This window comes from Artemia franciscana, chromosome 5, assembly GCF_032884065.1.
Source record: "Artemia franciscana chromosome 5, ASM3288406v1, whole genome shotgun sequence".
Taxonomy (NCBI): Eukaryota; Metazoa; Arthropoda; class Branchiopoda; order Anostraca; family Artemiidae; genus Artemia; species Artemia franciscana.
Window position 1 is genome coordinate 5,940,502 of NC_088867.1, and position 26,466 is coordinate 5,966,967.

The 26,466-nt window shown below is 34.9% G+C and overlaps 1 protein-coding gene across 1 annotated transcript in view; it reads right to left on the bottom strand.

Annotated features, from left to right (window-relative positions):
- LOC136026926 (uncharacterized) overlaps positions 1–26,466 on the bottom strand; it is a 76,016-nt gene that overhangs the window by 14,614 nt on the left and 34,936 nt on the right. The window contains exons 5-7 of the mRNA XM_065703772.1: positions 15,321–15,632; positions 10,065–10,275; positions 3,388–3,569 (exon numbers count right to left, since the gene is read on the bottom strand). Of these exons, the coding sequence (XP_065559844.1) occupies positions 3,388–3,569; positions 10,065–10,275; positions 15,321–15,632 (705 nt within the window). The remainder of the gene's footprint in view (positions 1–3,387; positions 3,570–10,064; positions 10,276–15,320; positions 15,633–26,466) is intronic.

Sequence of the window (26,466 nt, forward strand, 5' to 3'; positions counted from 1 at the left end):
TTCATTTGAATTCAAATTGACCCAATTACTATCCCAAATCAAATCATTAATCCATATCATATCAAAGGTCAAGGATGCGTTTTTTTTGTATATTTTCTCCAGGGGTGCTCGTATCGAACCAGTGATCCTAGAAGATTGGGAGAAGGCTCATTTAATCATAGATCAAAAGTTCTAGTGCCCTTTTTAAGTTAACAAAAATATTGGAGAGCAGCTAGCCCCTCTCCCATGTCCATTAGGCATGGAGGGAGAGGTAGCATCTCCCTCTCCCGTTAATCCATATCTTAAAGTAGATATAGCATTGTGCATAGCCTGCAAGATCCTTCCCACAAGGCAGGGCAATTTTAAAGTTAGTTTGTAAGCATTTTTCAGCGCAAAATTTTACTTTTTCATGAAAATAGTTCTCTGATAAACTTTACAAGGCTAGGTGCGTTTCAGCTCTCCTGTCCAACCCTCTCCCAAAGTTTGGCGGCTATGTATAGCCAATTCATAGGCATTCACAGAATTAGGAATTAAAATCTGCTGTTTGTCATTTTTTGGGTGACAGGGTTGCTACTTGTCCCTGTAAAAAAAGACCAAAAAACTGAAACGTCGATTTGTCACCGCATGCACCAGCAATGGCTGTGTAGGATCTTTTTTTTTCCTTTTGCTTTTTTTTAATGGTTGCTGGTGCCATTCAACCACAATGAGAACAATTTTTTTGCATGTAAGTAAAAAATTGTAATAAAAATAGAAATTGTACGAAAAATTGTAAATAAAAATGTAAACAAAATATAAATAATAAAACTTGGCTAAGAGCACTGACAATAAAAGCTATAAAAGCTTTCACATGACGGTATTTTTTATATTTGGGTGTTTTGGGCAAGGACATTTCGGTAGAAAAATCTTTCAGTAACTTTGCTCATATTTAGTAAAAATCTGTTTGTAAAAAGCTGTGTAGGATCTGTTTTTTTTCTTTTGCTTTTTCTTAATGGTTGCTGGTACCATTCAACCACAACTAGAACCATTACTTTTTGCATTTAAATAAAATTGTAATTAAAATAAAAACATTGTACAAAAAATTGTAAATAAAAATGTAAATAAGATATAAATAATAAAATTTGGATAAGAGCACTGATAATAAAAGCTATAAAAGCTTTCATATGATTGTATTTTTTGTATTTGGGTGTTTTGGGCAAGGACATTTTGGTAGAAAAATTTTTCAGTAACTTTTCCCATATTTAGTAAAAATCTGTTTGTAAAAACCTGTGTAGGATCTGTTTTTTTTTTCTTTTGCTTTTTCTTAATGTTTGCTGGTGCCATTCAACCACAATAAGAGCCTTTTATTTTGCATGTAAGTAAAAAATTAAATAAAAATAAAAATGGTAATAAAAAAAACAATTGTAAATAAAAATGTAAATAAAATATAAATAATAAAACTTAGCTAAGAGCACTGACAATAAAAGCTATAAAAGCTTTCACATGACGGTATTTTTTGTATTTGGGTGTTTTGGACAAGGACATTTCGGTAGGAAATCCTTCAGTAACTTTTCCCATATTTTTTAAATCTGTTTGCAAAAAAACTGTGTAGGATCTGTTTTTTTGTTTTTTTTTTTGCTTTTTCTTAATGGGTGCTGGTGCAATTCAACCACAATGAGTAACATTATTTTTTATATGCAAATAAAAATTGTAATAAAAATAAAATTGCAATAAAAATAAAAATTGCACAAAAAATTGTAAATAAAAAATAAATAATAAAAATTGGCTAAGAACACTGACAATAAAAGCTATAAAAGCTTTCACATGACGGTATTTTTTTGTATTTTGATGTTTTGGCCAAGGACATTTCGGTAGAAAAATCTTTCAGTCACTTTTCCCATTTTTAGTAAAAATCTATTTGAGTTCATTACAGGCATAGAGATATAAAAAAATATAACAGAGGGCCAACGAGCATCATTTAACACTAAAATATTTGCACAGGAGAAAACCGATGGCGGTAGCCGTTCAGGAAGTTTCACATGTGTAGTTTTAGCTTAAGATGAATTCATAGTGAATAATAAATTTGTTAATAATAAATTAGCTTGATAAACACACAGCGATAGATAATTTTGGTTTGCGAAAATGAAGCAATGTATTGGAAAGAAGCAAACGCATAGAATTAATCTTGTTTTAGGCCATGACAGATTCTAGAAATATATAAAATATCATTAGATACTATTTGATGCAATTGGTAAATGACATTTTTTTTTTTTTTTTTTTTATCAAACTTGTGAGCATGAAAGATTTTCCATCAGCGTTTTTACACCTTATAAGACAGCAGTATCACACAATTCTAACGCAAGTAAATACTTCAAATTTTTGCGGGACACGCAAGCATTTTGCAATGGTTACCTTGAAACCTCCTGGCTTGTTAAGAAAAAGCGTGTCAATACAAAAAAAAAATTGTTTTGATTTCTTTCAACCTCGAGTTATATTCCTGTATGTCACGTTATTTCCCTATTAACTTTTTAGATTTTTTTTCGATCCAGGAGTTATCTACCTGTATGTCATGTTATTTCCCTGCATGTCATGTTATTGCACTATTTTTTTTTTTTTCGATCCTCCAGTTATTTCCCTATATGTCATGGTTAATTTTTTTTTGATCCTCTAGTTATTTCATTGTATGTCATGTTATGGGCAGTGACCTGACAGTCAACTTAGTTTAGAAACCAACTGAAAGGCCTGTCAGACAGGCAATTTTCTACAAACTATGGGAAAGCTTGAAAACTACGAAAAATTGTCAGACGTGTGTCCAAGGAGACTTGCCTAAGGCACCTTAGACTACCTCAAAATGATCTTACCTTACCTTAAATTGAGCTAGTTATTAGCGCTTGCCTATTTATCTATTGGAAAACTAAAGCATAAAAATAATATAAAAGTACAGAACGTAAATAAACAAAACATTTGAAACAAAAACAAACATTTAAATTATTAACAATGACAATAACATGCAAGCATAACGTTATACGACAGAAGAAAAATTGAAAACTCCAAACACGAAAACTCTACAAACATAAGAGCTCAAAAACACGGTTGAACAATTCGTTTCTTTGTATGTTTTGTTCTTCCTACTCGAAAAAAGTGTGCGGATAGTTGATCCCTCAGTTCTAGTTTATGAGAGTCCTTTAATTTAATTTAACTCTTATGGGGCTTTTTATACTATACTAGCTAAAATTCGAGAGAGAGAGGAAGAGGGAAAGAGAGAGGGAAAAAGAAAGAGAGAGAGAGAGAGAGAGAGAGAGAGAGAGAGAGAGAGAGAGAGAGAGAGAGAGAGAGAGAGAGAGAGAGAGAGAGAGAGAGAGAGAGAGAGAGAGAGAGAGAGAGAGAGAGAGAGAGAGAGAGAGAGAGAGTAGAAAAAAGGGATTTCCGTACCTGGCACTTTCCTTCTTTACTGAGGAATCGTTTCAGAGATTCTACTTGGTCCAAAAATCTTCTATTTTCTCTAGAGTATAAAAGCAAGACAGGAACTAACTTAATATTTTCCCAAGCGGATACACAATCTTGAGTTGTCTTCCTTTCAGCCTGAGCAACTGACGTTGGTCCAGCATTTGAGGCTAAAAAAAAAAAAAATTCTTTTCAAAGTTCTCTGTAAATTAATTCGTATTAATAAATCTATAATCACCTTTCTTATCTAAGAAGTTTAATTCAACTAAATAAATAATTAGCATAAACAAAGAGGTCAAGTTATTCCAGGGAAACGTTCCAAGAAATCCAAAACATGGTCCCTGCAAAACCCATTTATCACTGATAGTAATTTACTTTAAAAGTAACAGAGTATAGAATAATAACAAATTAATGGATTAACATAATAGAAAAAAAAAATACTAGAACAGAACAATAATAGAAATTGCAAATGTGGTAATGCAGTGAAGATGTTAGAAGTAGAATGTCCAAGGCACAGGGTGTTTTTATTTCTAGAGTTGGAGAAAAGAAAAGGAGGCACAATCAGCAATACAAGATTGGAATTTTGGAAGCTAAAATGATGACAGTGGTTAAGTGCAGTTTTGAAACGTGGGCATTCCGAAAGACAGAGCAGGATTTATTTAGATGTTTTCCAAAACAATTGTATACAGATTGTTTTGGGTAGCCGACTGACTGACAGCATTTCAAACAGTAAGCTGGACGAGAAATGTGGTTCTATCCTGCTTTCCATCATTTTTAGAAAGGTGGAGATGGCTAAGGCACGTTTTTCGGATGACATTGTTGGCCAAGATCGTCATTGTTGGCCAACTAGCCAGGGGCAAACAAAGAGCAGATCGTCCCCAAAAGGGGGTGGGAAAAATCGTAAGCAAGGACCTAATGGGAATTGAAACTTCTTGGGAGTGTGTAAAGAGGGAGGCTTTGAGTAGATTGGGATGGAGGAGCATGGAGAAGCCACAAAACTAAATATTAGCATTAAAAATTTGACTCATAGAGTTGATAATAGACTCTTCCCAAGACCAAAGAGGATGCGAATTTTCTAAGAGTCAATTTTTGGCTATTTATCACGATAACACCAAAAATTTTGCAACGCCAGGATTCAAATCACCTAACACCATTTACAGTGTATCCTTTGGCCACTCCAGTAAAAAGTAAAAAGTTTCAAAGAAAATTGAATATTTAATAAAATAGCCAAATTTGATTTCTCCGATACAATAGGATTAAACCTGAATTATTTTGTAGGTGATAATTAATCAGCTTTTTTTAAATATTTTTTCATTATTTAAGTAAGAAACCAGCCTGCACAATATAGACTTAGGCTAGCTTGGAAATATCCTAGAATACTAAGCAGGTTAGTTGACTTTCAGATGGTAAGCCTATTGGGGATAGAATTATGCCTTCTTACCCTTCTCTGCATTTAAAGTACTCGAAGAAAACGAAATGCAATAGTTTTTGGCTCAAACAAAGCCGCCAAATACTAGATGACGTTGGTAATTTTTGCCAGTTTCAAATTTTATCAAGTTTCTGATATTCATTGGGCTAGACGTAAAATATTTAAGTATAGAGGACATTAGTGAGCATATGTGTGAGCCTAGAGTAGCTAATTTTATCACTGAGGCTCATCATAAAATCAAAATAGAACTTGTTTGGCCTGAAAAAAAGAGGAATATAAAGCTTGTTTAAAAGAAAATGCTGTTTTACATAAAAAAATGGAATGTGATGTTTTTTTTCAAAAGAAAAGGAAACGTGATGTTTTTTTTTTAAAGTAAAGAAATACGATGATTTTTTAAAGGATAAAAGATTTGAATAAACGATGTGTTTGAAATTAAGTTGTATTTTATCAAAAAAAAAAAAAAAAAAAAAAAAAAAAAAAAGACTGGGACACTTTTTAAGAAGAAAGAAATGTGAAGCTTATTTGGTGGAGCAGTCTTTTATAAGATTTAAATAAGCGACCTGTTTGAAATTTAGCTGTGTTTTAAATTTTAAAAAAATATGGACTGGGATACTTTTTTAAAGAAAAAAGAAATATGAAGCTTATTTGAAGTACTCTTTTTTAAGATTTAAATAAGTGACGTGTTTGAAATTAAGTTGCATTTTAAATGAAAAAAATGCAATATGAAGCTTTTTCAAAAGAAAAAGTAAAGTGAAGCTTATTCATAAAAACGGCCTTTTCTAAGATTTACATAAGCGAGGTGTCTGAAATTAAGCTGTGTTAGAAATGGATTGGGATATTTTTTTTAAAGAAAGAAGAAATAAAGCTTATTTGGAGGAGCATTCTTTATTAAGATTTAAACAAGCGAAGTACTTGAAATAAAAAAAAAAAAAATGAATTGCGATACTTTTTTAAAGAAAAAAGAAATATGAATCTTATTTGAAGGAGCAGTCTTTTTTCAGATTTAGAAAAGTGATGTGTCTTAAATTTTGCTATGATTCAAATAAAAAAAAAAATAAAGTGTAATGCTTTTTTAAAAGATAAAATAAATGTGAAGCTTATTTGGAGGAGCAGTCTGTTTTAAGATTTAAATCAGCGGGGTGTTTGAAGTTGTTATGTTTGAAAAAAAAAGGATTGGGGTACTTCTTTAAAGGAAAAAGAAATATGAAGCTTATTTGGAGTAGTCTTTTTTAAGATTTAAATAAACGATATGTTTGAAATTAAGTTGTGTCTTAAATAAATTTAAAAAAAAATGGAATATGAAGCCTTTTTAAAAGAAAAAAGAATGTAAAGCTTATTCACAGATACGGTCTTTTTTAAGATTTACATAGGTGATGTGTCTTAAATTTTGCTACGTTTTAAATTTGGAAAAATGAAATGCTTTTTTAAAAGGTAAAAGAAATAAGAAGCTTATTCAGATGAGCAGTCTTTTTAAGATTTAAAGGTTAAGGAAAAAACCTACTCCAGGTTAGACTGAAACATAATTAGCGTGAACGACCTACAAGGGAAATAGAATTTAGGACACTTTTTGTTGGCTTTAGAATATTTATTTGGGCTTTATACTGTGAACTAGTGGTAATCCTAAGTCTTGAAGGTATTTCCAAGCTGCTTTTTATGTGGCTTATTTAGAGGGAAGAGTGGCTAGAGACGTACTTCGTTGAGAATGTGAAAAAGTGTCCATATTTAGGATATTAAGTTCCTGGACGAACAAAGTGACGAATCATTTAATTCATTCAAGTCGCTAGAGACGCTAGAGTAGCTAGAGACGATGCTTTAAACAGGTTGAGAATGCGAAAAAGTGTCCATATTTAGGATATTAAGTTCCTGGACGAACAAAGTGACGAATCATTTAATTCATTCAAGTGGCTAGAGACGCTTGAGTGGCTAGAGACGATGCTTTAAACAGGTTGAGAATGCGAAAAAGGATCCATGTTTAGGATATTAGGATATTAAGTTCCTGGACGAACAAAGTGACGGATCATTTAATTCATTAAACTGGCTAGAGATACTAGAGTGGCAAATAAGTGGCTAGAGACGATGCTTTAAACAGGTTGAGGATGCGAAAAAGGGTCCATATTTAGGATATTAGGATATTAAGTTCCTGGACGAACAAAGTGACCAATCATTTATTTCATTTAAGTGGCTAGAGACGCTAGAGTGGCTAGAGACGATGCTTTAAACAGGCTGAGAATGTGAAAAAGGGTCCATATTTAGGATATTAAGTTTCTGGACGAACAAAGTGACGAATCATTTAATTCACTTCAAGTGGCTAGAGACGCTAGAGTGGCTAATAAGTGGCTAGAGACGATGCTTTAAACAGGTTGAGAATGCGAAAAAGGGTCCATATTTAGGATATTAGGATATTAAGTTCCTGGACGAACAAAGTGACGAATCATTTAATTCATTCAAGTGGCTAGAGACGATGCTTTAAACAGGTTGAGAATGCGAAAAAGTGTCCATATTTAGGATATTCGGATATTAAGTTCCTGGACGAACAAAGTGACGAATCATTTAATTCATTCAAAATGCAGCAGAATTTCTTAAACAAGCTGCGTCGCAAAGACATGACCGAGTATTATAACAGGAAGTTTGAAAAAAAAACAAAGGTAATATAAAAGAAACATGGAATGTTATACGTGAATGTATTGGTGGAAATGAACTAATCCAACTTGATGGTTGTGATTGATCTGATGAAGAGGGAATTGTAAATTGTATATAAATTCAAGAATTTGTTTTTCTAAAATTGGTTTAAATGTACAAAACAGTGTAAAAGACAGACTTAAAGAGCCTGGTGATTCTGGAACTGAAGACCGATGTAAACTGCTTGATTTTAAATTTGAACCCTGTACTAGTGAAGAGCTTGTGAAAATTCTTAAATCTTTGAAGCAAACACAAATTCTGCAGGAGTTGATGGATGGTGTCTTAGTGCATTCAAAGTTGATGCTCGATATATACTTCCTTGTCTGCTTTTTATTATTAATCTACCACTAGAAGAGGAACATTTCCAGAGCAACTAAAGACAGTCCTTCATAAAAGTGGTTGCAAAAAAGAAATCAAAAACTGGAGGCAGATATCTATTCTTCCCTTATTCTCAAAGCTACCGGAGAAAGTAGTACACAGTTGGCTTTATACTTCCCTACAAAATAATGAATTATTAAGTGAAAATCACTTTGGCTTCCGAAAAGAGCATTCTACAACAAAAGGTTTGCAACATCTTGTTGATTGTGTGAATAATGTGTTTGAAAGAGGGGATAAACCAATGTCTATTGTCATAGATGTCAGTAAAGCTTCTGACACTGTGGATTTTACAGGGTTGATTAAAAGGTCGGAATCGCTAGGTATTTGCAGAAATTGTTTAGGACGGTTTAAAAGCTACCTAACAGGGAGATCGGTTAGAGTTGTAATTAATAATGTTATGTCTTTGGCGTTGTCGGTTAGGAGCGGAGTACCTCAAGGATCAGTGCTCGGTCCATTATTATATTTATTACATGTTGATTCCATGCGTTTTTACCTGAAGAAAGCCTGCACATCATTTGGTGATGATACAGATTTCAATTTATTTGGAAAGTCTATAGATGAGTTGGTAAGTAAACCAAATCGTGTACTGAAAAGACTCGAAGTGTTCATGAATATAGGCTTTCTGTGTGTTAATGTTCTCCTGTTGATCTAAATGACCTGGTTACACTGTATAGAAAGCCTGTTCAGCAGGTTGGTAAACTGTGCTACCTAGGATTCATAGTGGATTGTCATCTGTCGTGGAGAAATTATAGTGAAGCTATTTCTGCTAAGATTGCCGGTGGTGTAGGCATACTTCGATGTTTTAAACATATCCTGCCACAGAAGATTTTTTTTACACTTTATCATTCATTAATTTACCCGTACATAGCTTATGAATAGCTTAATTTACCCGTACATAGCTTTATCTGGAGTAGCATTTTTTTTTTTTTTACTAATTGTAAGCGAATGCAAGTTCTTCAGAATAAAGGGATTAGGATTATTGGTAAATATGCTAAAGAGGTCCATGAAACTAGTGCCTGTTATAAATCCCTGAATTTATTAAATATTGGACAAATTAGAAATTTTCAAGCTTCTATATCTGTTTATCAGTGTATGAATGATCTAGCCCCTGCAATTTTTAAGAAGTTTTATTGTTTGAATAGCCAAGTGCGTGATTATGAAACGAGAAATAGTTATGATATAGCAATTGAGTCAACGGGTACAGTTACATCAGCATCGACGGTAAGATATATGGGTCCGCTTATTTGGAATAAGTTGCCAGTGAGTATTAGGATGGTCCTACTTAAATGAAAGCAGGACCTGCTTTCATTTAAGAAAAACAGATCATTTGTTAGAAATTAATTTTTTTTATTTGTCTTGGAGGGGGGGGGGAGGGCAGGGGTCTGTGGAATGTGGTATAGGGCGATTTTCGGGGCTGTCAAGTGTTTTTTTTTGTTGGGGGAGGGGGGTGAATATTGTGTTGTTTGTTTAAATGAGAGAGATTGATTTGAAGTTTGAGTTGATTATGGTCACGTTGTAATTTGCAATGGAATATATATTTTTACTTGTTACCGCCGTACGTCTACAAAACTATAAAGTTTTTCTTAGTGCGGCAGCATTTTTTAAAGTTGTTTTGGTTTTGTATGTGAAGAAAAAAAAAAGTAATAAGTCACAGACTATTAACACTAACAAAATTACCAACTTTGTCAAATTTATGTCTACAAGTAATGTGTTTCTAGTGCTTCTAAACAACAAAGTAAAATGTAATTGAAGCACTACGCAATTCAGAATTTAAAAAATATTGGATTTTGAAAAACGTATTGAAAAAATACTGAATATTGAAATATTGAAAACAATGAAAAAATATAAGCAAACTCTTAATAATATTTATATAGTACATTAGATAGAAAATATTAATATATTTAAGACGCAAATCCTAAGACCAGGGGCAGATCCAGAGGGGAGGATGTTTGGGTTTGACCCCCTTCTTCTCTGCCCCAAAAATATTTCTCTGGCCCGTAAAAAAGGTGGTAAAAAGGTGAAAAGAATACTTGTTTCTCCTAAAACACACAAAAAATTCTCCGATTGGTAAATTGTTCTTAAAAATGCAGGTGAAAAAAAAATCTGCTCCATCCCCCCAAAAAATTTCTGGGTATGGCCTTGTATAAGACTGAAAAAATAAAATAAAAATAGGACCTACATCGATTAAAGACAAACAAATTCGTTCTCGTTACTATATAGTAGAGTATCCCAGACAAAAGAAGAAGGAGAGAAACTAACAAAGCTGCAATGATAGAGGTGTCTCGTCCATTTGTGTTGCAATCTACCTGTGCCACGTAGTCCTCAACACCAGGTGGGGGCAGTTCATATGTGATACTGTGACGTAAACATGATTTAGCATCGCCCCAAATCTAAAAAAAAACAGTAATAAAAAAAACTCGTGTCTTTTTATAATTCTTTAAGAGGACGCTATGACAGCACTAATTCGAACGGTGTGTTATGTTCAAAGATATACACTTAAAGGAAAGCAGGAGCTGAAAAACCCGTTTAGGGTTTACAATTACCTCTTTTTAAGGTGTCAAAAATGTAGCAAAAAAAAGGTTATACCAAAACTCTATTTTTAAAAATGGGATACAACTCAAGTTGGAAACAAAGTACCAAAACTTCAAAGTAACTTAAAAGTAATTTGACAGTTAAAAGAAGATACGGGAATCAGACTAAACCAGTTGATAAAGCGTGGTGATTTTAAGCAGATAGACTATGAATATTAGTCAATCAGAAAGTCCTCTGGTGGTGAACCAGGATTGATACCTGCTTGGTAGTTCGATCTTAGCTACAGCAACCCTTCAGAGGGCCCGGAATTTGATAATATCATTCGAAAGCGTCTTTATAAAAATCCAATGAAGAAGAAAAAGAAGAAAATAAGAAAAAGTAATAGCTGAATTGTCAAAGCTGATTACTGATTAGTATATTCATGTATAAAATGCATCAAATTAAGCATACGATTGAACTTTTTATAGGGATGCTGCTTATGGTAGTATATACTTTATTGCTAGACAACAAAAACTTGTTATAATATACATAGAAACTTTCAAGTAGGTTAATCGGGTTGTTTTTTAGTTAAGATCACCTGAGTGACAGCTTTGTCAGACATAACTACGTGAAACAAGGAGTCAAACAGTTCGTGGTAACGAACTGTAGTAAGGAGCGACCCGGCTCAATAGTAAACAAAACTCTAAAAAACGGAATTTCGATGCTAAAAGATATATCAAAAGAATCGGATTTTTATGCTGATTTTAAATATATAAGTTTAATCAAATTTAGTCTTTGTCATCAAAAGTTAAGAGCCTGAAAAAATTTGCCTTATTTTGGAAAATAGGGGGTAACACCCCTTAAAAGTCATAGGATCTTAAAATTTTCCTTATTTAAGAAAATAGGGGGAAACACCCCCTAAAAGTCGTAGAATTTTAACGAAAATGACACCATCGCATTCAGCGTATCAGACAACCCTATAGAAAAAATTTCAAAGTCCAATCTACAAAAATGTGGAATTTCGTATTTTTTGCCAGAAGACAAATCACGGGTGCGTGTTTATTTTTTATTTATTTTTTTTTTCCCCAGGGGTCATCGTATCGACCAAGTGGTCCTAGAGTGTTGCAAGAGAGCTCATTCTAACGGAAATGAAAAGTTCTAGTGCCATTTTTAAGTGACCAAAAAAATTGGAGGGCACCTAGGCCCCCTCCCACGCTCATTTTTTCCCAAAGTCAACGGATCAAAATTTTGAGATAGCCATTTTGTTCCGCATAGTCGAAAACCATAATAACTATGTCTTTGGGGATGACTTACCCCCCACAGTCCCTGGGGGAGGGGCTGCAAGTTACAAACTTTGGCCAATGTTTACATACAGTAATGGTTACTGGGAACTGTACCGACGTTATCAGAGGGATTTGTTTTGGTTTGGGTGTGGGGTTCAGGGGAGGGGGCTATATGGGAGGATCTTTCCTTGGAGGAATATTTCATGGGGAAAGAGAAATTCAATGAAAAGGGCGCAGGACTTTCTAGCATTACTATAAAAAAAAAACAATGAAAATATAAACATGAAAAAGTTTTTTCAATTGAAAGTAACGAGAAGCATTAAAACTTAAAACGAACAGAGATTATTACGCATATGAGGGGTTCTAAAAATACTTTAGCATAAAGAGCGAGGTATATAGGAGGAGATAAATACTTCGCTCTTTATGCTAAAATTTTTTTAAGTGATTTCAACTATTTATTCTACGGCCTTTCTGATTCAGGGGTCATTCTTAAAGAATTGGGAAAAAACAAGATTTAGTGTGAAGAGCGAGGTATTAACGAGGGGACCAACCCCCTCATATATATAATCAAAAATATAAGAATATAAAAGTTTGTTACGTAAGTTAATTCTTAAGTTACGTATTTTTTTTACTAATAAAAATATTCGTTAAAAATTAAAAGATCTAGTTGCCTTTTTAAGTAACCGAAAAATTGGAGGGCAACTAGGCCTCCTTCCCCACCCCTTATTTCTCAAAATCGTCTGATCAAAACTAAGAGAAAGCCATTTAGCCAAAAAAAGAATTAATATGCAAATTTCATTTTAATAATTTGTGTACCTAGAGCCAAAATCAGACATGCATTAATCCAAAAACTTTCAGAAATTAAATAAAAAAAAAACAAGTTTTTGAAATGAAAGTAAGGAGCGACATTAAAACTTAAAACGAACAGAAATTACTCCGTATATGAAAGGGGTTTTTCCTCCTCGACGCCCCGCTCCTTGCGCTAAAGTTTGATTCTTTCTCGCAACTCTACTTTTTAAAACAATAAAAAACTTTAGCGTAGGGTTCGTAGCTATAGAGGCAAAAAAAAGAAAATAATAACCTACTTTTACGATGTCTCGTGAAAAAGTTCTATGATCATTACCCTCCCCCTTTCCTCCAAAAATCAGAACTATGAACACCTATTATCTATACTTAATTATATTGATACTATCTTGTTCAATACATAGAATTTTTTTTTGAATTAATACCAAATATCGCAAGAATTCATTCCATGATGCAAAATGTTCATAGAACTACAAAAGTTCCATGATCAATCCCCTCTCCCTTTCCCCAGAAAATCAGAAATATGAACACTTATCACCTATATTTAAGCGCATTTTGTGTTGTTTATCGGAAAGTTATTTTTTGAGTCAATACCAGACTACATAGGGATGTCATTGCATGATGTAAATCATAACTCTGGTTGACAAGTTTAGGCTTCGTAAACATAGAAAAAAATATCCTGTACAGATTCTTGTGAACACCTGTTTTGACGACACGGTAGGAAGAGAGTCCATGAAAATAGCTACATGTAACAGTTTAAATAGAATCCTAGGGCAGAAATCAGACAAGAATGGAGGGCTTTTCGAGTTGAGCGGTCATTAAGAATCTCGTAGCAGCCAGCGAAGATAATCCTTGCAACGTAGGGGCTACAAAGACGTACCTTTTTCTTCAGCGTTTGAAAAATGAACGTGTGAATGGTATGTTGGCTTTTTCAAAGAAAAGGAAGCATGCTTGGTGAATTAATTTAATTTGTAAAATATGTACACTTTGAGACGAAAATGTTCTTTGAATCAAGCTTAAATAAGTCAGCAAAAAAACGCCAAAAAAGAGCGTTTTGGAGGGTGATTGCATGGGTATATACTTCGACAGCAGGCATTAAAAATATACAGTTTCGTCACAAAAAAACCCTCCATAAGTCAGCACAAAAGAAAATATAATTAATATAGAAAAGAAAAATATAATAATAAAGAAAATAAAATATAATATAAAATGAGTATTAAGCTAGAAAAATCACTTCTAACCGGTGGTTAGCAATGCCCAAGGGGATCGACATTGAATTAGGTTCAACAAAAAATTTTTTTTCGCCACGATGGAAGTCAACATCTATCGTTACGATTCTTCGGCAACGTCGCACTTTTCTCATATTGTCGGCCAACCATCCAGGGCCAAACAAAAAGCAGGACATCCCCGAAAGGGTTTGGGAGGAGGTCATAAGCAAGGACTTCAGGGAAATTGGAACTTCTTGGGAGTGTGTAAAGAGGGAGGCTTTGAACAGATTAAGATGGAGGAGCATGCGTAGCTGTTGGCCTCAGACGGCTTGGCGCTGCAGGGAGTTGTTAGCAGTAGTAGTAATAATACGTTCCACTTTTTTCATACTGCTTTCAATCCATTTGGAAGATAACCATTTTTGTTTATTCCAAAAATATATTGTCTGGCCCTTCTATTTTGCGTTTCATTTATTTAACATTGCGGAAAAGAAACGGGGATCGCGAATATATTCTAAAAATCTAAAAGGAATAGCATCAGGGAGATATCGGATAGAACGGGTCTAGAAAGAACTCCTAATTCAAAAGCGGGCATAAAATATGCGTTTTTCAATAAAAATACAGCCGTTTTTAGCTAGAAAACGCCGTATCTGTCAATGAGCTGCACGCTCAGTTGAGCGCATAGCTGAACTGATGGAGGATTCAATTTACAGGCGTGCAAGTGGAAGCTGGGGCTAGCGTCAAGGCGAGAAATCACTAACGCCATCTAGCATTATACGATTCTATCCTTTCTTTTTAGCCTACCCTAAACTTCTCTACTTTTGCCATTTCACCTACTTTAGGATGTAGGGGAGGCTAAAAAAAGCCAGTCCTTGGCAGACCTACCAGCTGAATGTATACTTGCCTGTTAAATTTTTCCATACAGACTGCATGGAGACATTTCTCTATGCAGACTGGATTTGACCAAAATAATTCTTAAAAAACAACAACTTATTAATAATGCCTCTCGATTTACCCAATTTGAGTGTCTTAAAATAATATAAACCAGCACATCTAAATCCAAGGCTTTCCAGCCTTTTTTCTGTAATCTTGTAATCCAGCGTGACACAGATGAGGTAGGGTGATGAGGGGAAGAACAATGAAATCTTTAGGCTTCGCCACTACACTAAGACCAATCTAATATAACCTCCATTAAATCACAAAAAACACAAAGATAACTTTTAACCTCAATATGGCAAAATTGAACCCTCTCGAGTTAATATAGAGAAGTTCAACCCTTTTGAGTTAATATGAAAGACTCAAAAACGGGAAACCCAGCATACACCTACGAAAAGCCATATAGTCAACAAATTTTAATCTAACTAAAGCTAACTCAACCTGTGAGCCTCTCAAAGTTGTCCATAGATTGGCTCACAGAAACCCTGAAAGGGCATGGAATAGGTCTTATTAATGGTTTAGAGTGAACCCCCAAAATCTAAGACTTTTGCCTCCCAGATTTTCTATTTTGAGGCTATCCCAGGAACAGTGTCTGCAAAGAGTAAGAGAACAACTTTTACACTTAAGGAAACAATCAAGGAGATCGGGCTTATTCCTAGCCATATTTTACTAAATAAACGAAAACTAAAGAAATACCCAGTCTGGATGACATCTTTCGTCCAGAGGCTGAACAAAAACGCAGTAGTTTCCAGGAGCCAGGTTAGTAAACAAAACGTCCATTTTATCGGCTGTAGTGTCCTTGACGATTTTAACAGTTCCAGACTCAATCTCTTCACAGGAATGAGTCACGTGTCTAAGATAAACACGGTAGTATTCAAAGTCGATATGTGGCGGACCATTCGTAAAACGTGCACGGATAGTTTGCTCCTTACTATTAGTCTCTATGAAAAGTGTTGTATTCCATTTGGCAATATCGGGAGATACTAAATTGGTTTGGAATTCTTCAATCTGAAAAGAAGAAAAAAATGTTATCTGCAACTTAAAAAAGGTATAAACTCCCCCTCTGGATGTCCCAACAAGTCACTCAGGAATGATCGTGGCCTATACGTAACCCTTTCCTGCATTGGATCTCTCTCCCCAGAGTTTAAAAAACACCATATTATACTGGGGTTGTCTTCTTCAATTTCTAAAACAAAATCGATCTAAAAAATAGACTATCAAACTACAAAAAAAAAAATCCTTTTTGAGACTTTAGGCGTCTATGTAATACTACCCATACACTAATGAAACCTCAAATGAAACAACTCACTATGAAGCTTAACGAATTGTCTATAGCAACCTTTCATTTTGCATTAACTCCATACACACTTGCAACACAATGCGGCATTACTACTTTAAAACTGGGAAGTTACAGAAGAAGTTTCTTCGGTGGTTCTTACTCGATTGGCTACTTCAGGGTTTTTAATCGTTAGCATTTTGGTCCTATTCTGGTAAAATTCTGGTAATTCTGGTAAAATCGTTCTTTAGCAGCACAGTGCCAGAAATCGGTTATTTAACGTGGCACAACCTGTTTTATTACTTAAAACACTAGAACTCGATTTTCATTCAAATGAGTTCTCTCTCGATATTCTAAGACCACAGATTCAAAACGATGGCTGATAACTGGTTTGATACCATATTCTCCTTTGCATGTTCTTTGTGGTAATTACAATGGTAACTGTTTCTTTGTTTTAAGCTATATATTTTCTATAAATTAAATTTTCCTCGTTTTACAGTAAGTATTACTTATCTCTTTTTGTTGTAAAACTTATGTTTCTAAATTTAATAACAAGCCAAGAGCCGCAGACTTTCACACAAAGTCTAAAATTTGCTAAATATATAAATGCAATGATCAACTTATATGTTTATACCAATAAGGGGTAATTCTTCCCTTCTCTAAAGATACTTCTGAAGGACCGCCATCCGGGAGAAATGTTGGGGTATAAATGCAGGGTCCACTTTTACAATTCCTTAGCCTGTGACTCCCCCTCTCAAATATATGGGCAAGTAAGCCCACCTTCTTTAGAGTGGAGCCAAGGCAAGGCATATATATATATATATATACCAAGTTAAAATTTTACGTTAGCCTACCTGATTTAAAATCCAAATGAGATCCTTGCTGGAAAAACTCAAGGATCTTTAGATGTTACCAACTCTAATATTCGACTTTTACACAATAGCAGTTTCCATATGAACAATAATTTGAAGTAAATACAGTCAGGAGACTCAATCTGCGTCGGGTGTTTTTGATATCCTTTTAGATACGGTAAGACCCACCTTTATTGACATTGTTATGATTGGGAAACATAGACAAATAAACACGGGATTTTCCCTAAGGACTAATAGCTATCATAACTACAAATTTAGGGTATGATCTGAGAACAAATTGCGCGGGGTTGCCACCCCTAGTGATTTATCACTATTTCTAGTGATTTTTTATGCTACCTAACGCAAGAATCATTAAATTAGCCCATAAATCACAAGATTATTGAAGAAAATAATTAAATAAACCAATATATCACTAAATTCTAGTGATTTTTTTTCTTCACCGGGTGGCAATCCTGGTTCTCTGTCCATTAGTTTGGAATAAACAACCATGAGAATTACTCATTTTCAAATACCTTCCTAATTTTTTGTTTTAAAGACCCTTGCGTAAAACCACTCATAAAATAGTTTTTTTTTTCACTTTAGACAAATCACTGTGACTCTGAGGCCTTGATTCCCAACGTGGGACGCAGGCTCCACCGGTGGGACATGGTAATATTTTCGTGGGTCATGTACAAAACGTGCACCCTTTGGGTGACTATATTTTAGAGCTTTTATTTAGGGGAAAAAAAAAAAAAAAATTTTCATGTGAGTGAAGTCATATTCAACAAGAAGGTACATTCTACAAGTGTCGCATTCAGACAATATTTTTCATTAACATAAAATATGTCTCGAGGACCAACCAAAAAAACTACCAAGTACATAACCTTTTAAGTTTCCTTCTGGCGAATGCACAGAAAATTTTGAATAACAAAATTTAAGTACCACGAGGGCTTCAGGATTTTAGAAATGCCTAGGTGGGACATGGCCTATAATCAGCTAGGAACCGCTGCGCTAAGGGATATCAAGACTTAATACTTTTCTCCATTTGCGGGATATCAAGACTAAAGCCACTTTTCTCCATTTGCGTGTCCTTAAATGTTTTTGCGGTAAATGTTTTAAAGTAAAAAAAAGTGGGTAACATAAAATTAAAAAAAAAAATAATCAAATTCCAAATCAAAACCATTTAAGCATTTAAAATTCGTTTGATGGTTTGACAAAAAGTCAAACTAAAATGAGACCTGACAGTGTCTAATAATATACCTTATTGCATAAGGTTATTTCATAAGCTTTATCCGATTATTATTGAGAAACCTTCTGTTTTCTTTGAAGTATTGCAGCAACATCATTTTCCTTATTTGAATACGAATAATGTAATTTAATGGATTTCCACTGAAGTTTCGTTAGGAAGAAAGTTCTTTTTTTTTCAAAGTAAAGACTTTTATTGGAGAAAATCTCTTTCCAAGAAGCAACATAAGTGAAATATACTAAAACCAGAATAAACACACTAATCATTTAAAGCTTGAAGTGGAAGAAGAAAAAGCAGACTAATACTGAAAGGGTACTTGTATGATATAGCCTCTACCTCTTTCAGGTTGTTCGTTCATTTCTTACTTCTTAAAATGCAGAATAATTGTACCTAGCAGATTAGGCATGCAGACCCGCAATACTTTACCCCCCCCCCACTTAATGTACAAATATTGCCCAAATTTGTTTCGAAATATTATATTTTTTATCATACTTAGGTATGTTTCATTAGGATTGAGTGTCAGGGAAACATATCAGAAGAACATTAGGTAGGTGCTATAACATATATGTACCACTGAAAGAACTAACAATATTATGCTAACTCTACTGGGGGGGGGGATGAGCCAAGTATTTTCCTTTTCCCTCTGAAAGATTAAATATCCAAAAATATGAAGAGATATATAACCTTATGAAGAGTCATGGTAATAATCCGGAAAAAACAATCCTTTACCTTGCTCCTCCTCAAAGAAAATTCTACAAGCACTCATGCATGACTGTTAAAGACATCTAAATAAAAAATTACAACCACAGTTTAAATGAAAATAATCAACGCAATAGCGTCGACTTAGTGAAGATCTTCTCTTCCATGTATTACTATGTTTTCCATTTTCTTAGGACGGATGACCTGAGATTGTAGAAGATTGCTCGTTCGATTACAAATACTGAGATCTAGTACCCTTATGAACTGATGAACCCAGTCGGAGGGCACTCAACCGTATTTTGAGCCTCCAGATGCACCCACAGCCACACATCACATCTGATTAACATTCCGAAATAGCAATATTAACTAAAACGGGCAATAGGGGCAAAAACACTCATCCGGAGGCAACGTTACATACGCAGCCATGGACAAGGGCCCTGAATTATGCAAAAAGCCCATTTTAAACCAAACACTTCATAGACGAATCTTAGGCAGAAAATGATAACATTTACGTTGATATTACGCGTACAAACTATCATACTTCTTAATATAATTTTTACATTGACAATTAAATTTTTACAACAGACACAGGCACGCCCAAAAATACACATACGTACAGATATACAAATATGCATACATACACAGCCGAAGACACAATGACATATACGGAGACATACGTTTTGGAACGTTTAGAAAAACGTAAAAATAGCGAATTTATGTTGTAAATACACAAAACCATAGGAAATATCGTAAACTTGTTAGTTTTTCGAGGATTCAGGTCTGGAGCCCCCTTTCTCTTACATAAATGCATGAGGAAGGTTTCCCCTTAGGCAAGCACACACAAAACTGGAATATTTTGATATAGAATTTATCTGGCAAATTTGGAGCCACATTTTGATGTAATTTGTTCGAGGAATAGGCCTAGATCTCACTTTGAACATGTCTTTTAAGTAAATGCCCTGCAGAGTATTTCGATTCTTCAGCCGCTCCTTGTTAGGAGCAAAACTTTCCAAAAATTAATGAAACTTGCAGATGCACCTGTCTTAAAATTTGAAAAAAAACGAGCAGATCGATTCGGGGTCACCCTCAAAGTTATTCCTATCGATTGGGCATGCGATGCACATTTATAACTCTAATCTTGGTCGAACTAGACTATTGTACAGCTTGGTCATATCAGTTGGAAATCTGCAAGTGAATGCTCTTTGATTAAGCCAAGTTTCTGATTAACCTTCGCAGTATTCGCTTGCGCATGAATATTAAATCTTAACTTGTCGTCTACCAGGACACCAAGATCTCTCTCCGTGGGGCTACTGGAAATAGCTTTGCGGGGCCCATCCTCACAGTCCATATGATACTCAGAGTGAGTTTTTCTTCCCAAGGTGGAGACTTTGGTTGGGTCGACTTGATATTCTCCATTGTATCCGTATGACTCATAAGCTTCCAGTCATCAGCATAGAGACTTACTTTGTTGCTAAGAATTTCCGGCACGTCATTTATGTACATATTGAAAAGAGTCGGACTCAAGACAGTGCCCTGAGGCATACCACTTCCAACAGCGGCCACTTCGGACAAAAATGCCCTTCCATCAACGTGAAATATTTTAACCGTCAATTTCCTATTTGTTAGGAACTGCATCACCCAATCAACCGCATCCTCATTCATCCCAATAGCTTGGAGCTGGATTTGAAGTGATTTTATAGTAGACTCTGTCAAAAGCCTTTGCCAAATCCAGTAGTAACATGTCAACTGGGAGGCCTTGTCCTGAAAATCAGTGACATAATTTTAAGAACCAATCAGGTTTGTTTTAAACGATCGACCAGACCTTAAGTCATGCTGACATGATAAGAATAGTTTATTGGTTGTCTAGTTTTTCAGGATTGCAGTGGTAAAAATTGTTTCTAGTAGCTTCCCTACTGCAGAGGTGATAATAATTGGCTGGTCATTGCTTGCATCCTCTTTACTATCATCCTTGTTTATGGGGTTATGTGAGCCGTGCGCCAATCTTGCGAGATACACTTTTCATCAAGAGGCATCTGAAAAAGATGAGTGATCGGGCCTCATAATTCAACATACAATCAAAAAGGTCGTGGTTGCAAACTGTAAGTAAGGAGCGACCCGGCTTAATAGTAATCGAAACTCTAAAAAACGGAATTTCGATACTAACGGATATATAAAAAGAATTAGATTTTTATGCAGATTTCAAATATATACGTTTCATTAAGTTTAGTCTTACCCATCAAAGGTTACGAGTCTGAAAAAAATTGCCTTATTTTCGAAAATAACGGGGAAACACCCCATAGTATCTTAATGAAAATCATACCATCAGATTTAGAGTATCAGAGAAGCAGATTCAGCGTAGAGGTTTCAAGCTCCTTTCTGCAAGAATGCAGAATTTTGTATTTTTTGCTAAAAGAAAGATCACGGATACATGTTTTTTTTCAGGGCTGATCGTATCGACCCAGTGGTCCTGGGATATCGAGAGAGGACTCATCTAAACGGAACTTAAAGTTCTATTGCCCCTTTTAAGTGACCAAAAAGATTGGAGGGCAACTAGGCCCCCTTCCACGCCCAATTTTCCCCTAAAATTATCTAATCAAAATTGTGAGATAGCCATTTTGTTTAGTATAGTTAAAAGATCAAATAATTATGTCTTTAGGTGTAAAATAATCCCCCACAGTCGATGAAAAGAGGCCTGTAAGTTATGAAATTCGCCCATGTTTACGTATAGTATTTGTTATTCGAAGTATACAGATTTTTTTTTTTGGGAGGGGGATTGTGCTTGACGTGGATTTGTACGGGGAGAATCTTCCTTGGGGAGGGAAATTTCTGAAGGGTGAATATTCCAGGTGATATGTTACACTGGAGGATTTGACAGAATTACTATACGAAATTCTGTTTAATTGTCTTACATTCTCTTTGCCAAATTTTTCATGTGGAGGTGTTCCAGGGGAATTGTCCAGGGGCTTTTCCCCACATGTTTTGTTTTCTAGGAAATATTGTTCACGGAAGGGGGCATTTCTGGAGTGATCACGGAACTGATTAGAGATTAAAGTTTTATTCAAATGAAAAAATGTTACGAAAATTTTTCTAGGCTGAACCGTCCACAAGCAATTTTACAGGGAGGGGACTCTCAGCTAGGATGGAACTGTTTGAAGGGAATTTGACGGGAGGTGCACTTTAAGTTGGGTGAAAGCTCCACGGAAGAGTTTTGACGAGGGAGAGGGGTATATTACACAAAGGGTGAGCCAAATTTGCCGGCATTATTTGAAAAATGAACAGAAATTATTCCCTATATGATGGGTTGCCTCCCCCTCAATACCTTGCTCTTTACTCTAAAGTTTTACTGTTTACTGCAACTGAAATATGGGGGTCTTTTAATAGGAATAGGAATTTTTTTTTTCAAATCTAACAGCGTTAGCTAAAAGAGCAAGGTATTGAGGAGGGGGCAATCCTTCATATACGGAATAAATCTACCCAATCAAACCTATTGATTGCAATCGGGGGCGTAGGGGTTATAACGGCATAGGATGGGGGGTTAGGAAGAGGGGAATTGACTAAATACAGAAGACTATTTTCAGCATTGGTAATTCCTTTTCGGTCATCTACTAGTTGCATAATCGCTTAACAGAGTACCTGTCAGGTTTACGGGGCGAGACATAATTCAAAAAGGTTCTGGATGTGACATGCTTGCTGCTGCTATTCTGCAGCAGCAAGGAGGCTGCTATTCCGTAGCTGATATTCTGTTAAAAAAGCTTTCAAGAGGGATTTCTGACTATTATCTATGTTTGTCATGTATTATCTATATTCTCTATGTTTTTCACCAAAAAAGCCAACAATTTATCTATCTGGAGCAAAATTGTATCATAAATGTAAGCTGATCTAGAAATTCTTAAAACCATATGTTATAAAAACATATGGTGGTAAATATCACTACAACACAGAGTAAAAAAAATAGAGTTCAATGTTTTTACATTTTTACTGAAAAACGGCAAATTTCCATATAGGTTTTAACGTTGAAAGCTAGTATCTCAGTCGTGGCGTAATTTCGTCAAAATCCTGGGGAAAGGGGCAAAGTTGGAGCCAATTTTCCCAAAGAAGTAAAAAAGACAAGGAAAAATGAGTCACAAGTACCATAAAAGCAAACATACATAATACATAATACAAAGATACAAAGAAAAGATTGATCCATATTTCTGGGCACTTGATCTATGCAGGCTTACCTTAGATTTGACAAGATTTTTTGAAGAAACTAAATGACAGGTTATGGGGTAAACTATGGCCTGAGGAGGGAGGTGTTCCTCTCCGCTCCGTCCCATGGCAAATTAAGCCCCTGTATCTCAGGAAGTACCAATTACAACGATTAAACTTTTTGAATGTTTGTCTAAGCACTAAGGACAGTGAAATGAAACATGATTGTCTGAATTGATTAAGTGGAAATCTAATCCAGCCATTTATCTCTAAGAAAAAGGGACAAATCGAGAGCTCATTTTTAACAAAAAAAAAGACACCCATTGGCTGTTCATTTTTTTTTTTATAGGAGCGGGTTCCAAATTCAAAAGGAAGAAACGTGGCTGAACAATGAGCAAAATATAGGTAAAACATTCGGCACTAAGCAGTTTAAGAATGTCTAGCTTTCCTTTAAAGGTCTTATCATTTTTCAGAATCGACGAACTGTCAATGTATGAACTTTTACAGATGAAGTGCGATTCCAAATTAAGTATTTAGTTCTCTTATTTCTTTTTAGGGTTCAATTTGGCATTACTGACAAAATGTGGCATTGCCCTAAAAACTTCATAATTTCGATACAACCAAAAAAGATCTAAAAAAATCGCGGTTTTCAGGTATGATAGGCCTAAGATAAGTCCAGGGACCTGGAATGCCTTATTATGATGTCCCTGATGTTTTAAAATAAAGTGTCTACTATCTTAACCAGGGAAATAAATTTTCCTGTAGTGGTAACTTTTCTGATTTGTCCCAAAATAAGCTTCTTCAGTGCAGTCTATTGCGCAATCCCTCGAATGTGGCAAGAAAACTGAAACAAGCGACATTTGAACTCTTTGAAAACAAAACGCTTAAAAGTCTTATTTTATAAAGTCTGTGAAACTTAATGTTGCAAATTCAAATAAACAAACTGATGTCATAGTAACTAATCCTATTCGCTCAGATTTTGTGGTTAACAAAATCACTGCAAAACATTTGAAACATAAAATAATCATAATTGATTGAAAACTGAAAGTAATATGCTTCTTTTTAGAAAATAAATGAAATGACATTAATGATACAATCTTAAATGAAATTAAACAACAATTTTGGGAAAAAATTAGAATAAAAAACAATCCTAGTGAAAGTTGACCCCCAAAATGGGTGTTAATGGTATAATGTGACTTTCTCCTCCCCCCTCTCCTCCAAATCGCCAAACTTTTCGACATGGGAAAACATGTCTTACTCTTAAGTTATTGTATTCAATTTTTAAAAGGTAAGACTTTCATGAACGCCACTAAACGGTTTACAGGCAGGGGTTCCAGTTATGACTAAGTCATTTTAGCTAAAGAAAAAGAATTTTTTCGAATCTGAAAATTGAAAAAAAACCTTGGTAGATTAGGACCTTCGTTTACGTCTGTTCAGCCCGAATGACTCTCCCCTTGCCAAATACAAGTTTTATCAGTTCGAGGTTTTGTGACCAAAACGTGGAATATTCAAAACCAAGGAAATGTGGATGGGAATTTCTGCATCAAACAATCAATGCACAGTCAATTCCAATTAGTTGTGATGCACCTACAGCTCTTATCAATTGTCCAAAGATAGCTACAAGCCCATGCACAAGTGAAAGCAATTTACTTCGGCGTTGCTGCCGTTGTAAAGGCTTGTCATGTATATCTATCAACGGTGAGCAGGGTTATCACCATGGTCAGTTTCGAAAGTGCTACAATTACCCAAATTTGCATGCTACACAATGATTTTCAATGCTCCACTAAAAACAAATTGGTACAGAATATTCTGATATATATATTTTGATGTGAGATACATCATGTAATTACATTTTATATTTCTGTATTTTCAATATGGTCACATAAGAGAGAAAAAGCAACGTCCAATGTAGCAGGTGCTACCGTGCTACACATGATGAAATAGTGCTAAAATAGAACTTTCGTGCTACAGGTGGCAACCCTGTATCAGTATCACGGCGTAAACAAATCTAAAATAATGCATCTTGTAACAATTGGACCTGGCTTTGGATTACAAAAAAAATACACTTAAAATTACAATAGACCTTCAGAAGAAAAAACATAGAGGTAAAGTCAAAATTTATTTTTAAACAAGAGCTAAGAGCTCATATGGCACTTGTGACGAGGCAAGAAGAGCTAAGAGCCAAGATATCATATGGTATGAGCTCTAACAAAATTCTATGAATCAATAGATTGATTTAAAAAGGAAAATAAGAGGCTTAATACCGGTCAGAATTTAAAATAAGAGCTCTGAGTCACGATGTCCTTCTAAATATCAAAATTCATTAAGATCCGATCACCCACTCGTAAGTTATAAATGCCTCATTTTTTCTAATTTTTCCTCTCCCTTTAGCCCCCCAGATGGTCGAATCTCGGGAAACGACTTTATCAAACAAATACAACGTAGAGACAATAGGGAAAATTTCAAGACAGTGGAAATTATTTCTGTAGATATTTCGGCCCTATGTCCAAGGGCCGTCTTCAGCACAATACAAGAATAAGAGAGAAACTATATATATATATAAAAGAACTTACATCAAATTGTGAGGATTAAAACTGAATAATTAAAAACACTTTTTAAAACTTTTTTTTAAAAATAGCCCTAGCATCCTTACTTCAACGAATTTCAACCAGGACTGGCGAAAAGAATGAAATGAGAATATAAGCTCATTCAAACTGAAGAGAATAAAATGATTAGATGCAATTTCTTAAAGCTAATCTTGCTTATTTAGCAGCCTGTCTCAAAGGCTTTTTCGTAGTTGGTTCAGTACTATTATAAATCGGTTTAGTAAAATATTTTGTTGGATCATTTTTAATTAAATTTGAGTATAAAGAATTTAGTGAGTATTCCCCCAAGTCCCTGTTCAAAGAAATATTATTATTTATTTTGAGATTAATTTCGATTGATTCTCGAACCACCTGTTTTATTCCCAAATCATTACTAATGAGTGAAGAGTTTTCAAAAAGTATCATGTGGGCCGGATTATTAAATATATGCCAACCTAAAGCAGAATCAAAGGAGTTGTTGGAACTATTTGAAATTAAGGCCTTGTCTATGTCATTTTTATGCTGTTGTAACCGTTTGTCTAGATTCTGAATCTTGGAGAGTTGGAGGGTTTCCCCCTCCAACTCTCCCCAATGTCACAGGATCTGGTCTGAATTTAGAATTAGAACTTTAAAGCACAAGATCCTTCTAAATATCAAATTTCAATAAGATCTGGTCACCCTTTTGTAAGTTACAAATACCTCAATTTTCAAAATTACCCCCCCCCCCCAAATTCCACCAAAGAGAGCAGATCCGGTCCGGTTATGTCAGTCACGTATCTTTTACATATTTCTATTCTTCCCAACCAGTTTCATCCTGATCTCACCGCTTTAAGTATTTTCTAAGATTTCCGGTCCCCCCAACTGCCCCCCCCCCCAATTACGCTTGATCCGGTTGAAATTAAAGTAAGAGATCTGAGTTACGAGGTCCTTCTAAATATGAAGTTTCATGAAGATCCAATCACTCCTTCGTAAGTTAAAAATACGTAATTTTTTCTTA